The following is an 18,155-nucleotide window of genomic DNA, read 5'->3' on the forward strand; positions in this document are numbered from 1 at the left end:
CTTTACGTTATTATTTTGAAAATTCTACTTCAGATTTGTTTGATGAGTAATGTAGTAAATAACAGACAGGTAAGTAGTAAAATAACATTCTGTTTTACATTTCAATCAATATTCAATATATTTTATAAATTCCTTGTATAGAGACCTTAAAAAAGTCGAAAAAATTCCGCATACATCGACATCATCATCTCTAATCCAGGAAGTTACTACACTCTCGAATAGTATCTGTTCAGAGTCTAAGTGGCAACGATAAACACTAGCAAAATAGTTAATTAGTTTAGTGATCCAATATTTTTTCTGAAAAAAGGTAGGTTGGGTAACAGGATCAATTTTTTCTTAAAAAAACAATTGTTTTCTTGCCGACGTTTCGAATTTGAATCAATTCTTCTTCAGGGCTCGAAACGTAGTTTTTTTTGTGTTGATAATATTACTATTTTAAAAATCATCAGACATAGATACATATAAAAAAAATAAAAAACATTTCAAAACAAATTGATACCCTGTTACTCAACCAACCTTTTTTCAGATTAGCAAAATAATCAGAATGATCGAATTATGAAAACGTAATAGATTGTGCTTCGGTGTAACAACGTAATAAAATATTAAGAATAATGAAGCGTTTTCTGGCGCTTATGTATTCAAAACATATTCGTGTGTGATTCTAATACATTCATTCTGAGATTGAAACGATGACGTCACATTAACTGATTTGAAAAGTATTTATGATGATTCAAAACTAGCGTTGAGGTTGGTTTTGAAACGAAATTTGACGTTACGTCTGTTGTCAGTTTCTGCTTTATTTTGGTCGTTAATTTATAAATTGCTGAAAACTTTTTATCAAATACGTTGTAATGATGTACAAAATGAAGTTGGGAAATGATTGTATTCACAAATCCGGTTTGAGAAAATTGAAAAGTTTATTTTTATTATTGAATTTGACATCTGACACAAATTGAATCCTTCGATTCTGGCGAATATTATTATTAATGACGTCACTACGAATCGTTTTTGAATACACGCTCGAATACGAATAAACGCCAGAAAACACCTCTTAACGAAAGAGACAATGACGAACATAATGAGAGTTGCAACTCTGCCTGTGGATAGTGTATATAGACTAACCGTAGAAGTAGAAAACTGCGCATGTGAAATAATGTTCTGTCACAAATAAGAAGAAAAAAGTGACAAGTGGGCATTTTGCTGGAAAATTGTTCACTACAGTTTTTTTACATGATTCCGCGAATTGTTCTCAAATTTCCAGATGTCGAGATATTCATAGTGAAAAATTTTCGGATGAACACATTGCTTACAAACATATGTTGTTTGTTATTTTTATTCGATTCATATCGCATGTATCTTTATCACATATTCCACATATTTTTAAACGAAGTACATGATTGATGTTTCCATTAGTTTGAAGAATAGGTATATTTCTTTTTTTTATTTTTGTTCTGATAATTTACAAGTGGGTATGAGTTTTTTTGTATCTTTTTAAATTCTACATAGAGTATATATTTTAGTTTAATATGATGTACAACATGAATTCGGATGTTTTATCCAGAATTCCCACTTACTGATTTTTTCTTCATTTATATTATCCATTATTCGATAAAATATAAAGTATACATTTATCATTCATTGTAACACTCAACGTCGCAGTTTTCTGAGGTCACTGGATCTTAGTATGCTGTGTAGGATTTTGTGAGGATCTTTATTAATTTGTGAAGAAAATACAAATTAATATTGTATTCAAACTTTTAGAATATATTTTGCAATTTTTATTGGCAACACTGGTAGACGTTACATGTTTCATTTAAACTTTAACCTCAACAAATATAATTCAAAATAAACATGTGTTTGTGACATCAACATAACCTTAATCTTCAGTGGTTTGTGAAGTGTTTGGATTTAGAATATTGTGAAAGTATCTTTTAAAAATGTCGGAAGAAAAACCTTGTAACTTCCATGAAATGGAATTAGACGATAGAATATTGAAGGTAGAATTGACAATACATTTCCATTAATGTCATATATATTCATATATATTGTAGGCAATCGCAAAATTGGGATGGCAGACTCCAACCCTAATTCAAGAAAAAGCTATTCCTCTTCTTCTAGAGGGAAAAGATGTTCTGGTCCGTGCCAGAACTGGGTCCGGAAAAACAGCAGCATTCGCTATACCAGTCATACAGAAAATTTTGAATTTAAAACAAACCGCTGCTCATCAAGAAATCAAAGCTCTAATATTAGCTCCAAGCAAAGAACTGTGCCATCAAATATGTGGTGTTATCAAAGACCTTACAATCAAGTGTTCCAGAGAGGTTAGATATGTAGATATTGCCCCCCAAGTTGAGTTGAGCGTCCAAAAACCATTGTTGGTTGAGAAACCTGATATAGTTGTTGCGACTCCGGCTAGAGCATTGAAACATGTGAAAGCTGGAAATATGACTTTGAAAACATCTTTAGAATTACTCGTTATCGACGAAGCTGATTTAGTATTTTCATTTGGATACGAGGATGAAATGAAGGATTTGATGACGTAAATGAATTTCTTTAAATATATTAGATTATTTTATCAATTGATTACATTTTGAAGTGTTGCTATTGATTTGTTTGAAAAAAATGTCATCTAAAAGTTACAGTTTGATGAAGTTAATTTTTTCTATAAACTGCAAAGAAATCTGATCAATCTTAATGTAAGCTCCAGTCACTGCATTGGTTTTTTACCGATAACATGTCTCAATCATTTGTACCAAAAAGTATTTGTCTACATTTGTACACAAATTTGTCAACTTTCAGAAGCATTTTGAATATATTGCTGCTTCCCAGACCCACACACGATAATTCACATTCAGGATTTCAAAATTAACAACAGTCATTACTTGCTGTCATCACGTAATATACAACAGATGTAAAATTTTTGGGCATATAAAAATCACCAATGATAACTATAACAAATAACACAAACCTTCACATTGACATTGTCAATTTTAGTGCATAATACCATTTTATTATTGGCAACTCTCACAGATATCTCGTTTTAAAATGGTTTGATATTGTGGAACCATTCTTTTATGACATGTATACTTGCACCAGTATCCAAATGTTTTATTCATTGATTACATGTATGTTCTGCTTTCATGCAGAATGTGTTAAAGTTATGAGTTAAAGTTATGAGTGAAATATGATTTCATATATTCGCTAAATTTCAACCATTGAAAGTGTCATTGAATTTATTGATAAATGCTACTAATATTGTTATAGTAAAATAGTTGTAGCTGAGGATTGATTTAGCATTCCGGCTTGAGGAATCTATTGTATAGGAAACACTTGTCGCGGTTGTGAAAACCGCGGCAGTGAACACTGCCTTTGAACTTCAGAGGCAGTTTTATCAGACGATCCCTGGTCGATATCTTCAGAGACATATGACGGTTTAGTAAAGTTTTTTGAAGTCTGTGGCAGGGTGATTATCTTATGTAGTTACATAAGCAACTTTGTATGTAATTACTACCACAGTCAAATGCAAATAACTCTTACACTCCTTTCACATTACACGATTTACCTCGTGCGGGAAAAAATCGCCCGGGCAATTTTTCTTGATCGACTGTAGAAGAGCACAAGACCTTTCACATTGTACGATTACAACACGGGCACGTTTTGTAATCGTGTGCCTGCCGTCCAGTGCCACTAGAACCGCACGGCTACGTATCGTCCTCTATCTCAGTGGCCCACGTGACCTTATGCACGCTGGCGCACTAGACGGTTTTCAGTCGTACGGGAACTGTCCCCAGTGTTGTTTCTGCTGCGTTCAGTTTTGGTGGATTGTTTGCAAATTATGTGTTAGGAATCACACGTTAAAAGGTAAGACCTCGTTAGTCCTTAGCTCGCACAAGTTTCTCAACTTCTGAGAGTTGTCGTTCGTATGGGGGCGGCAGCTGATTAACGGAAAAACAGATTTTTAAACAGATATGGAAGGGGTTGATGCTGAAGTTTTGATATCGCTAGTTGAAGCAAAACCTGTGTTATGGGACAAAACTTTAGAAATTTATAAGGATAGAAATGCAACAAGGAAAGCCTGGGAAGAAGTATGTTTAGCACTCAATCCGGGTTTGGAGAACAATAGCGATGGAGAGAAAAATGCATTTTTGGTCATCGTTTCTAAGATCTTCAAATAATGTGTGGAACATCCCGACTTCCTCTCGTCTCTGATCAATTGGGTGAATCCAGTGAAGGCGATTGCGCCTTTGTCTTTTCCGAAGCCGATACAGTATCCATAACGCAATAACTTGTTCACGATCCATTGTTATAACTTAACCAGACCACATTTTCCAGTGAACTGATAAAAATGTACGATTGTAAATCGTTCAATGTGAAAAGTAGCAAACCACGATTAAAAATCGGGCGATTTTTTCCCGCACGCGGTAAATCATGTAATGTGAAAGGAGCGTTAAATTAAATGAATGTACACAGTTCTACATGTCACTGATCGATGTATGTCATCAGTATAATTCTATACAGGGGGTTCATGTGACAATAGTGAAAATCTTAAGTAAACTGATCAATTATTTCATAAAAAAAGTTGACTTCAGTGAAATGTTACTTTTAATTTTTTTTTTCAAACAAAGGCAACAAATACTTTATTAATAATGTTTTTCAGGTTTTTGCCAAAAATTTGTCAGGCAATTTTGGCTTCAGCAACCCTGAGTGAAGATGTAAAGAGTTTGAAAAATTTGATATTGCACAATCCTGTTACACTGAAGCTAAAGGAACCGGATTTAGCTCCTGCCAGTCAGTTGACACATTATCATTTATATGCTGAGGAAATGGATAAAGCTACAATATTATATGCATTACTGAAGCTTCATTTAATCAGAGGAAAGACAATTATTTTTGTGAACACTGTTGACAAATGCTATAAGTAAGTTTTTTTGGAGTTCAAAAACTCTTATTCTAACTTATAAATCTAAAGCGAGTGTTTCAATGTGACCATTGATTATTTTTGAATGTTTACTTCTTCTAACTCAGTATTTTTTTGTTTCAAAGTGCTAGGATCTACCAACTCACTTCAAGTCTAGACAAAGGAACTGTATATTTAAAGCTATATCGAAATGTTTCAGTAAGAATCTACCCTTGGTTATTCATCAAAAATTGACATATTCAAGTAACACTCGTGAGATTTTCACAGGATAGTTTGACATTTCACTGGCATAATTAAGTGAACTGAGTTTTTGACAGGATAAATCAATATAACATAACAATTGTTAATTCATTCATCAAGGAATATAGATATAGAATACAATTAACAGGTCCAACATACATATTTATAAAGAGGTATAACACTTTAAAGAATGCTTCATAATATTGTATGGAGTAAGAACATAGCTCAATAAGAACATTTTCAACTTCTATCAAATTTTTTTGAAAAGGATCTACATCTTTGTGATAGCTCAAACCAAGTACAGTGGGTCCCAGGAGCACACACGGGAAAATCTGTATAAAGGGACTGTCCAAGAAGAGAACTGCTTCAGCCTTGGAAAGCCTCGTTTATTTTTGATATTCAGGATCGAGTTCTCTGTCGATCCCATAGATGGCGTCTTTGTAAGATGAGACGTCATCAACCTCACTTACTCAATCTTGTCGTTTAAGGACAGTTTAGTTCAGCAACGCATTTATTTTTCGACCTATCACCACTGATGAAACCTATGGCAGGTCGAAACAGCGTTGTCTGGTATTGAATCATAAATGAGTTGTGTTTGGCTCTTGTTTTCAATCAGTTGCCTTGCGCTGAAAGCTGCAGTGAAAAATGGACAAATCTCATCAGCGGTCAATGCCGAAGCTTGGTTTTGTAACTTATTCCCTTGGGGAGCCTTGTTTATCTTGAGGAGGACTGAGTCTCTGCTATCTGCTTGGTGCTGAACAATAATTGTCATTAAAAAGCAACATTGTATAAAATTGATTAAAACAGTGAATAGCAGTATTAGAGTATTTCCAAAATTTGGAATATTTTGAATGTTTGAACATTTTTCAATTTCAGGATAAAACTCTATTTGGAACAATTCGCTATTCCTACCTGTGTTCTCAATTCCGAACTGCCTGCGGCAATTAGGTGCCATTCTGTGAACCAGTTTAATCAGGGTATTTATGATATCATCGTAGCATCTGATGAGAAAGCCTTGGAGGAACCAGGAATGAAGATCCAAGATGACTCAAAGAAAAAATCTAAAAGAAGAAAAGACAAAGAAAGTGGGGTATCTAGGGGCATTGACTTTCAGTGTGTTGCTAATGTCATCAATTTTGACTTTCCATTGGATATTCAGGCATACATTCACAGAGCTGGGAGAACAGCAAGGGGTAATAATCAGGTAGGAAATATTATGGTTTATTTTATTTGCTATACTATTCCATCAAAAAGTAGGAATAATTCTACAGAACCTTCTACTTTTATAGTTCTTTATACTTCTTAAAATCAGTTATGCATTGTGAAGAAAAAACATGAACTTAATGTGTTTAGTTTCATCTGCAAATATGTAGTCAGTTATATCAGGTTGAAAACCAGCACTATGTTAAGCTTTTTCCAGATGTAGAAATTGGATGAAAAATTATATTTCTTGTTATTTTTTGACAAAATTTTATTTTCAATACTTTTCTATAAACAACAACTTGCCACTTTGTCAAAAAACAAAAATGTTATACAAGCCTCAGTAAACTAAATCAAAAACGTATAATGAATATGCAAAACCCAATGTAATGTATTTATGGGAATTCTGGAGCATGCAATGTAAAAATTTGTAATCTTATTGCTTAATAATAGTTGTATTTATTTTATTTATTTATTTATCGGTCAAGTACACTACAGAATTATTATAAAATCCCAAATGGTACGTCATGAAAGTTTCAATTGTTGAAACGAGTCAAGCATTAGAGTTCAGTTATGAACCCAACAAGTAAAATCCTTAATATAACTATTATAATTGCTTAAAAATAAATTAACCTATTTATTTTTTATCAGTCCTATACACCACAAACTATTAATAAAATACCAAATGGAACATAAAAAAAATTTAAAAAGACAAAAATAAGCTTAAAGACATTCAACACTAATGAATAATTGAATTATAAAACTAAAACGTAACTATGTCAAGTACATTACAGAATTGTAACAAAGTCCCAAATGTTACATCATCAATGTGCAAACAAACCCTAGAGTCAAGTTATTACTTCATATTAAATAAAGGTATGCATTTTCATTTGTCAAATAGTGCATTAAGTTCAAATTAAAAAAAAAGACATGTACGAATACTAGAATAAGTTATGATTATTAAAAGAAATAATAAATGACTATTCAGAAGTTTAATGAACAGTCTCTTCATGAAGTCGTCTAATTGCCATTTTTTTGAATTTTAAATATGACAAATGAAAAAGATCAAGTTCTGAAAAGTACGTATTGAAATTTTTTTGAAGCCTACAACTTATTGCCATCGAGCCATAGTTAGTCTTGTGGAATCGCAACCCAAATGAAAAAATGCGATTACTTCTTAAGGATCTTGAGTTAACAGAAAGGCAAAGTTCATCTAAAATAGCTGAACGATTGTAGTGAAGGTTTATTATTTTATGAAGGAATAGAACCATTGCAAGTTTACGTCTGTCCTCAGGTGATAATAAATCTAATACAGACAGCCTCATTTGTGAGGTAAATCCATAGTAGGGTAGGCCAAGTTTCCAAATTATATATTTAGAAAAGCGATTTTGCACTTTTTCAAGCCTCTCTTTATGACAAGAATAAAGAGGACACCAAATTACACTATTATATTCCAAAATACTCCGAACCAGTGAAAAGTATAATGTCTTTATAGCATCATATTTTGTAATACGCCGGGTATTCCTTTGGATGAATCCGAGCATTCTGAATGCTTTATTACAGATATTATTGATATGATCAATAAAGCTTAGATCTTTATCGAAAGTAATTCCCAAATCGCATTAGCTTTTGACAGTTTGAAGAGTTGCATCATTAATGGAGTAGTTTCCAATGACAGGCTGTCTCATTCTATAAAATCTCAACACATTACATTTCTCAATGTTAACTTTTAGACAATTAGTATTACAGTAGGTACAAAAGCTATCTAGGTCATTCTGTATACATTCAATATCATTGGTAGATTGTACTGTTTTGAAAAATTTAAGGTCGTCCGCATACAGAGAGATATTACAGTGTTTAAACACTGATTTAACATCATTAATAAAGAGTAGAAATAATATAGGACCAATGTGCGAACCTTGCGGAACCCCTGAAGTTACATGAATTGTTTCTGACACACTGTCAGCTATCCTCACATTCTGCGATCTACCGGAAAGGTAGGATTCAATAAATTTCAAATATCTGCCCGTTATTCCAAGATTATTAAGTTTTAAAATTAATAGTTCATGACAAACTGAATCGAAGACTTTAGCAAGGTCCGTGTAGATAACATCAACTTGGAACCCTTGCTCAAACTTATTTGTGATGAAGTTTTGATAGACAGCCAAATTGGTGGCAGTAGACCTTCCCTTGTAGAATCCATGTTGTTCATCAATTATGACGTGTTTGTAATTATTGAATATTTCATCCGTAATTAAAGATTCAAATACTTTGGGAATACAAGAAATTTTCGAGATACCCCTGTAATTCTGAATATTATTTCTGTTTCCACTTTTGAATACTGGAGAAAGGAAATATTTTTTCCAAACACCTGGAAAAATCCCTGTATCAAATGATCTTTGAAAAAGTATTTTAAGGGGATGTGATAAACTGTGACAGCAATTCCTTAACAATACTGGCGGAATTCCGTCAGGACCCGCGCCCTTTGAGACATCTAGGTTTTTCAATTTATTTTCAATTACCACTTCACTGAAGGTGTGGAAAGAACGTGTTGTTCATATCGTAATTGGTATGGACTGGTACATAATTTTGAACAGGTGAATGAATCGAAAAGCAAGATTTGAAATGTACCGCAAAAGCATCGGCAAGTTTTAAGGGTGTCAAAGTTCAACCCATTATATGTCATAATAGTAGGTGACCCTTTGTCTTTCTTCAATGAATTGAAAAATGACCAGAAATATTTGATGTTAGTAGGGATCATATTTTCTATATTAGATAGATATAGCAGGTAACATTTATCTATATGATACTTGGTTTCCTTACGCAACTTGGAGTATTCTTTGTAATCACAATCCAATTTGGTTTTTTTGAATTTCTTGAATAAGGAGTTCTTTTTTTTATAAGTTGAATCAGAAAGGAACTGTACCATTTAGGATACTTTTGAACTAGTTATATATCGCTGTGGCACAAATCGAGTAAAACCTTCAAATAAAATTTCATAAAAGGATAAAACTGCTAACACAATTTCCGAATTAAGTTTAGAAGACCAATTAATGTCGGTTAAGTAGCTATTCATACCTTCGTAATCACCTTTATGAAATAAAAACACTTTTTCTCTATATCTGAACGTAGGCTGTAACATATTCTCAAAATCTAATTTAAGCTGGAGTGGAGGGTGATATGCATCTGCTGGAAAATTATTGAGCAGTGTAGTATCAGAAAGTCTTACGTCAATTGAAATTTCATCAGAGAAAACTAAGTCCAAAATTTTATCTTTAACATTTTTAACATCATTATATTGCTGAAAGCCCATAAACGGGAGTTCGTCGAGCAGAAATTCTATACGCTGGTCAGGTAAATACTCTGGAATCAAAACTTGTTCCTCATATGACCAAGTAACTCAGGAAAAGTTGAAGTCACCCACAATAATGAAGTTTGCGCCTATGTGATGTCTTTTCACCTCGGTAATATGCTCAACAAATCTTTGATATGCATCGAGAAACGATTCAGGAACAAAGTAAACGACACACAATACAATCGATTTGTTGTTGATCTTAAGTTTCACCCAGACATCTTCAAACAAATTAGAATCAGAAACTCTTATTTCTGTAGCGTTAAAGGATGATTTAATTGCTATCATAACACCACCACCCCGCGTACAGTTAGTACTGTTGTAGTTTTCTAAAAATAAGATATTGAGAGTTACTGATTTCTGAATTAGCAAAAGTATTATTCAGCCAGGATTCCGTAGTTAAAATAATATCTAAATCGCTTATTAGGAGTACTCTATTCAGATCATCCATTTTTGTTCTAAGACCTCGTATATTCTGATAATAACAAAAAAGGTTATCTTGTAACAAGTTTACCTTACGCTTTTTCTTTGGGGATAACTCACGCAATATAGGAACATCATTGTTATTTTTCGTAGGTATTACCTCAAATCGATATTTCTCTTTTCTACCTCTAAAAAAGTTGTCTGGGAATTAATAAGGTCAGTATTATCAACATTCTCGCCCGCCTTGACAATTCTTATATCACTATCTCTATCTGGTACTATAGTACTTCTACTCAAGTCCACACAATCCCCATTACCTCCAATCTGCCCTGATGGCATTCTCTCATCAATATTGATTTTAATTGTTTTTAAAGCTAGATATATGTCTTTAGTCCCTAATATAAACCTTTTAACATTGTCACAAATGCACATTTTGCTATTCAATATTTTTGGGTCTACTAGATATTGTATTGATGTATTTCTTTTTGAATTGCGATATCTGCCTAGATACCTATTTACATTAGGTTCGTTCCAACCAGCGTCAGAAACAGTTTCTGACAGTCAGGATTCTGCGCAGTAATGTGATTGCGTTCCAACGTGAGTTTCCAACCATTAGTAAACTATCAGTTTTCTGTTCCATCCAAGATTCAAACCTGTTCGAAATCTATCAGAATGGTTTGAGAATTATCTTCTAACCATTAATCTGACGCATGCGTATTCCGTATTACTGTTTCTGTTTTATGTTCATGCAACTTGTAAACAACATAACCTGCAAACATTGTTATAAAATAAATTATGTATTTGCTGGCGCAGGAAAAATTATGAATTCTTTAAGTGAACCTAAAATATGAACATCTTTAATTACACAAATTAATTTATGCAGTGACCTTCCGTTCCATGTTGATTAGTAAATAGAATAGAGATATAAAATACTGCAACCTTCTTTTACTCTCCAGAAATACACTTGATTAGATTTATTTTTCAAGGTTGTGTAGAAATTCCATGCCAAACTTCAGTTGAACTATCAGCTGTTCCAATCACAAATTTCAAATCAATCAGAAACCAATATTTACCAGACATGCGCGTTGACAACGATTTACAAACAGTTGGAAATCTGTTTGTGACTCAAGGTTGGAACGAACCTATAATTTATAATTATTCTGTCGAGAGGGCAATTTTGTTCTATGATTATCAGCAGATTTGTGAATTTACTTATAGGTACTAAATTTCTCAAAGCTCTGTTAAGACATACCTGATTACTGATATTATGAGTGTTGAACATTACTAGAACAAAATCGTCCCCTCCATATTGTGTCACCTGGCTAAATAGGTTCTCTGTGATCTTGGCGATTTCTATATTAGATTGTACATGTTCTTCAATTGTAAAGTTTTCATTATCGATAAATTGTTCCAAAACTCTAGAAAACCCCTTTCCATAGTCATCACCCAGGATAAATACACGTTTCTTCATCATATTACTCAATAGCAAATGTTGAGATGCCCTTGGTTGATTTATATAATCAGAATTGGAAACATTCATGACAGTTTCATGATCACTTTCAGATGTGACCTTACTAACAACTTCTTCAATTTCTTCGAGGAGGCTCAGTGAATTTATATCTTGTTGCTTCATGTTGGTCGCCGTGAATGTTTCATCCTGCACGGTGACTGTAAAACCAAACAATTTGTCATGTCCCTTTTTATTTTTATTTTTGATATTTTTCTTGACATGTTTATTATTATTCATATAGTTTGCTATATTTTTTGCATTGTTCGAAATATCCGAACTCTTACAAGAATCCAAAAATTCAGGTTGGAATGCATTATCATCACTCACAAATTTATTCATGCTATTTACCACCCCATTTATTGGCTCAGGATTATCAGGAAAAGTATTTTGCTTTGGCAATCAATAATCTTCCTCTTTGAAGATGATCACTTGGTGATCGAAACACGTGTCGAGGTGTTAAAAATAACGATTTGGTGTTGGGAAAAAAACTCCAGTAATATTCATTACTACACCAAAGGTTCCAAACAGTGCATCATAAGTATCTTATTGCTAATAACAAGATTTTGGTATCATATCACTTGAAAGTAAAAGTTGAAAAGATGTTTCCAGCCTTTTAAAACTATGTGAACGAAAGCGTTCATGAATATTCCTGGAGTTTTTTCCCAACACCAAATCGTTATTTTTAACACCTCGACACGTTTTTCAAACACCAAATGATCATCTTCAAAGAGGAAGATTAAAACAGTTTTAATCTTTCTAATTCATTACTACACCAAAGGTTCCAAACAGTGCATCATAAGAAAGTGTTCATGTAAAATGATTTTCCTGTTCTGAAATTCCAATTCTGACATTAATTTTAAATCGAATACGACGAGTACTGTCCCAAATTAGTGAATTAACTTATACAGTACTTATTTTAAATAACCACATTATGAGAGCTAATAGCCCTGAGAGTTGAAAAAATAATGGTTTTTGCAGAAGTGAATACTACAATTTCTTTAAATATATTTTTCTTCAGAAGTATCTTGTGTGTCAATATGTTCAAGCCTATAGGTTCTTCAATAAGTGAACAACTTTTAAATAATGACTTCATTCTATTATACAAAAAATACACGTCAACACTAGTACTTACACTATAATAACGGTTAAGTTAAATATTTCAGTGGCTTATTTTGTTTTCTATTGCAGTTGTGTATGGATTAAAATTGACTAATTCATCTTCTCCTATTAAGTAGATAGATCAGTGTTTCTGCCAACATCCTCCATTGTTGTTTTCAGTACATTCTCAGTAGGCAGACAGTCATCTCAGCAATCGCAACATATTTGCAAAAATATGGAAAAAGTATACATTCAACCTTCCAATATAAAAAATTATTGTTCAGGAAAAAAATTACAGGTATTTTTCTCATTGAAAACTTCAGAAACAAAAGAAAAATATTACATGGCTGAAATTAATCTTGATAATTTTTACGAGTGAAACATTAAGAATTCTTTGGATTTATATTATATTATATTCCGTGTTAGGAATCACACGTTAAAAGGTAAGACCTCGTTAGTCCTTAGCTCGCACAAGTTTCTCAACTTCTGAGAGTTGTCGTTCGTATGGGGGCGACAGCTGATTAACGGAAAAACAGATTTTAAACAGATTTTCAAACAGATATATATGATTTCAAACTTCATACTGGAAGGTTTTCAAATTTCAGGGATTGAAAAACTTATAAAACTTATTATTATTAAAGAACTAGTGAGAAAGAAAGCATTCATATAAAATACATAAAAACTTTTATTTCAGGGAAGTGTGCTGTCCTTCGTTAGCATGAAAGAAAAACCCTTACTGGATAAGGTGGAAAACAAAATAAAACAAGGTCAAGAGGACATTTCTGTTTTCAAGTAAGTCCAATTGAATTTTGACAGTATTCTAAATGTTCGTCAGGTCTGTCCACAAAATAAGGTGAATGTTCAAATTTCACAGACTACGTACATTTGATAAGCAATTTTTTTATGTTAGTTATAAGAATCAGAATCAGAATCATTTTATTCATCACAAAAGAATACACATTGTGTGGTGAAAACTACAGAATATGTAACTTATCGGACTAGTCAAAAAAAAAAAATTGTATATAAAGTAGATTGACTAAAATTGATAAAATACAGACAATACAATATCTAGGTTTTATATATATATATATATATATATATATATATATATATATATATATATATATATATATATATATATATATATATATACTGCATCAACGGGACACTATTTAGTGATATAAATATATAAAAAAGAGTATAATAAGAATGTACAATTATAACAATTACACAATGAATTCAGTTGAGGTTTGTGCAATTATAATTTTAAAATATAATCAGGAGCCCAGAAACTTTTCTACGCTATAGAAAGCTTTATAGCTGAGATATGTTGATATTCTAGTCCTAACTGCTGACTTGCTACCGCTCATATCTATTAGATTTTTCATCTTATTGAAACATTTTACACCAACATATTTTGGGGAATTTTGACCAATGAGAAGCCTGGAAAAGGGCAGATGAATATTTTCCTTATTCCTTGTATCATGTGCATGTATTTGATCATTTTTCAGAAACGTATTTTCATTGTGCTTTATAAACAATATCGAGTTCAAGATGTAGAGACAAGGTAACGTTAGTATTTTAGAATTTCGGAATAGTGGCTTACAAGATTCTGAAAGGTGAGTTTTATTCATAGCTCTGATGATTTTTTTCTGAGAACGAAAAGCCCCTAGTATGTGAGTTGAGGATCCCCAAAATATTATTCCATATTGCATAGCTGACTGTGCCAGTCCGAAGTAAAGAATTCTCAGTACATCAGCTGATACTGTATCCCTCAGATTCCTAATAATGTATGTGATTGTGCTGAGTTTTGAACATAAAGTGGTGATATGGTTTTCCCATGAAAGTTTCCTATCAAGCACTACACCTAAGAACTTCATACTCTCTTTCCCTATACAATAGCTTCTTCAGGTGTGTCTTTACTCCTGATAAGCAATAGATTCTTCAGCTATTGTATAGCGAAACACGGGTTGCATTTTTGTAAAACTGTTCACGTGAAAAAATCTCACAATGAAGTGTTTCTTGAATACTTTATGGATTTTCATCAAGTATCGGCCGATTCGATCACATACCAATAGATTTATATATATATATATATATATATATATATATATATATATATATATATATATATATATCACGCTTCTAAAGGAAGCTCGATATGAACTACCCTGTACTTGAAAATATATTGTATCTCATTGAAAAGTGAATAATTTAAAACCTCTTTAGGTCATACCAATTCAAGTTAGAAGAGATGGAATCTTTTCGATATCGAGCCAAAGATGCTTGGAGGGCAGTAACAAAGATTGCGGTGAGAGAAGCAAGGTTGAAGGAAATCAAACAAGAAATATTTAACTGTCAAAAGCTGAAGGTAAAACCTTTGTTTGGTACATTATACATTTATTTTAGCATCAATTGTCCCATTGAATGCAGTAACAAAAATGATTGATGTTTTATCATGCACCAAAATAAATTGTATAATTTTTTTAGACGTATTTTGAAGATAATCCGACGGATCTGCAAGTTCTTCGTCATGACAAAGCACTACACACAGTAAGGATACAACAGCACTTGGCCGACGTTCCAGAATATATTGTACCACCTACTTTAAAGAGTTTAGCAGGGATTACAAAGAGAGGAAAAAGGAAAAGAGACCATTATAAAACTTCGGAGAGTTCAACCTCCAAGTTTCAAGTGAGTTTTTGACAAAATATTACAATTTCCTTAGTCAGTTGAATCTAAGTAAGGTTGAAATTGATATAGATTTTAAATGTAATGTAAAGCACTTTTTCCACACCAAAACTATAGCACTTCTCCCAACACGTGCTTTGCTAACCAAGTTAGCTTCATCAGAAGATTATAAAACTGCTTTCACAAGCGTTATTATTTATTATTAACGCTTGAGAAAGCTATTGTATAGCGAAACACGTCGCGGTTTTTGTAAAACCCATTATAATGAAAATCATACAATAAACTGTATTAATGAGTTCTAATATGGATTTTCATCAAGTATCAACCAGTTCTATTCAACCAATACTGGGAATTCCGGTAATGGTGGAAGGTGATGGTTTGCCTAGATGTATAGAAAGAGCTCTAACATAGTGTAAGATTTAGTTTCAGTCAACACTTGATGATGTTAACTGGGTGAAACAAGTATCGAGTGACAGTATTTTCTTGCATTTCATTAGTCAGACTTCCATTGTCTATTATGATATAAATTGATTTGAAATCCCTGAAAAAATCTAAATAAATTTAAAAGATTAGCTGAAAAAGAACGATTATATTAAGCAAAAAAAACTAAAACTACAATGAAATAAAATACAAGGTTGAGTTTAAAAACAGCTTTGCTGACACTCCGCCCATTCACCTCAATAATTTTTTTTGTATATTCTGTATGTTCTTACTTCAGGTGAATAAAGACGTTTTATTATTATTATTATTATAAGTTACGGTTTATCACCCGAAGACGATTGTGGATCGAAACGTCGAGAAGTAACTTGGCATGAAATCTTTAATTTTTAATTTTCATTTCTTGTTAATCATTTTTATTTTTCATCTCGTGTTAATAATTCAATTTTTTTATTGTTGCTTATATTTTATTTCATTATAATTTCAGTTTTTTTCTCTTAATATAATTGTTCTTTTTCAGCTAATCTTTTTAACTTTTATAGATTTTTTCAGGGATTTCAAATAAATTTATTTCATATCAGACAATGGAAGTCCGAACTAATGAAATGCAACACGAAACATTGTCAACCACCTTCAAACAAAAGTACTTTTCTTCTGGTGTGAAAAAAGTGATTTCAATAAATCACAAAACTATAATTTTTTAAATATAAAATGGTGGGAAATTTCCCCATGATTCAAAGCAAATGTTATATAAAAGCATGAACAGAAAAAATGCCTGGATGAAATCTGTGTTCAATACATTCTCATGTAATACTATTTTCAAACTTTCGAAAAGATTCAAAAGTTTCTAGCTGAAAACATACACCCAAGAAAGTTGTAATATTGGGCAAATTCGCTTACTGCAAAAACTTGTTAACTTAAGACTCCTTTGAAAAATTAAATGAATCCCACTTACCATCAATTATTTTCAGTTTAATAATAATAATTGTACTTTATTGAACAACATTACAAATTTGTTCAACTGGTTATTTATCGACCGAAGTTCTTCCGCCCGTGTAACAATATTGCTTTGAAATAACATAGCTTATTTTACAATATCAAAAAAAATATTATATGGATATAAGAATGAACAAACAAAACAATTTCATTGATAAAGTTGTGTTAATTTTTCTAACAGTGTTTCTGTTGGGTGTCGATGTTGTACTATTGCATGGGGGTTTCTTGTCACAGCATACTTTTTTCAGTATATTATTTGATATTTCATCAATCATTCAATCCTTCAAATTTTTTATTGCCCCCCATTGATTTATATGGTGCAAATCAACTGGACAAAAAAAAGATTTGATTTTCTTCAAGTAACACTTCATTGAGAGATTTTTGCCGAACAGTTTACAAAACCGCAACAGGAGTTTCGCTATACAATAGTTTTCTCTAGCGTTTTCAAAATATCGAAACACGTTTTGCGTATGTTCGCAGTTTTGTGCAGTAATTGTGCAGTAGAAACCTAACAATAAAGTGTTACTTGAATATCATTTTCATCAAGTATCGGTCAATTCCACCACATAGATTTGGTTGTCTTGAACCTTAGTATTACTATATTCAGTCAAATTTATATATTTGTAAGATTTCAAATAAAATTGATTGATTCTGAAACTGTCGCAAAACATTATTTGATTACCATATGATTTATCAGTGTCAATGTGACATATTAATCACAAACAGTGAATCCAATTTATTCTGTGATTTTATTTGTTTACCCATTTGTGCTTTATATATATATATATATATATATATATATATATATATATATATATATATAAAAGGAACTTTTTTACACCAGATTGTTTCCTGAATATTTTTTCACATTTCACAAATTGTTAAAGCGTTGGAATTATATTTCAGGTAAAAAAATCGAATCCTTTATTAACTATGCAGTTCGAAGGATTCAACAAGAAGAAAAAGAAGAACACATGATTGTAAATATATTTATTGTTTGAATTGTAAATAAATGAAATTTTCAACAAATATCTTTTGAATGAATTACCACAGAGAAATAATAGAAAGAAATGTCTTCATTCATAGACCAAGTACAAGTTATCGACCATGTCAATTATTTATACTTAATACAATGATTATCCAACTGTATATGCAGATTTGAGAGACTAAAAAAAATGATGAATAGGTAAACAAACAAACATGTAGATATACATGTGGAATTGGCCGCGGTGGTAGTGCGCCCGATTCACGATCGGAAGGCTATGGGTTCGATTCCCGCCTCGACCAGA

General features: G+C 32.0%; 1 protein-coding gene across 1 annotated transcript; it reads left to right on the forward strand.

Moving 5' to 3' along the window:
* The first annotated feature begins 1,823 nt into the window (after window positions 1-1,823).
* On the forward strand, window positions 1,824-17,895 carry Hlc (putative ATP-dependent RNA helicase DDX56). The gene is made up of 8 exons (XM_074171599.1): window positions 1,824-1,997; window positions 2,052-2,539; window positions 4,658-4,918; window positions 6,035-6,362; window positions 13,436-13,533; window positions 14,971-15,112; window positions 15,232-15,435; window positions 17,773-17,895. The coding sequence occupies exons 1-8, from the start codon at window positions 1,938-1,940 to the stop codon at window positions 17,842-17,844; spliced, it is 1,653 nt and encodes a 550-aa protein (XP_074027700.1). The 5' UTR covers window positions 1,824-1,937; the 3' UTR covers window positions 17,845-17,895.
* Window positions 17,896-18,155: the final 260 nt, after the last annotated feature.

The sequence above is a fragment of the Leptinotarsa decemlineata genome, unplaced genomic scaffold (genome assembly GCF_025532065.1).
Source record: "Leptinotarsa decemlineata unplaced genomic scaffold, Ldec_3_MD MMD2_tig00000026_RagTag_RagTag, whole genome shotgun sequence".
NCBI classification, from domain to species: Eukaryota; Metazoa; Arthropoda; class Insecta; order Coleoptera; family Chrysomelidae; genus Leptinotarsa; species Leptinotarsa decemlineata.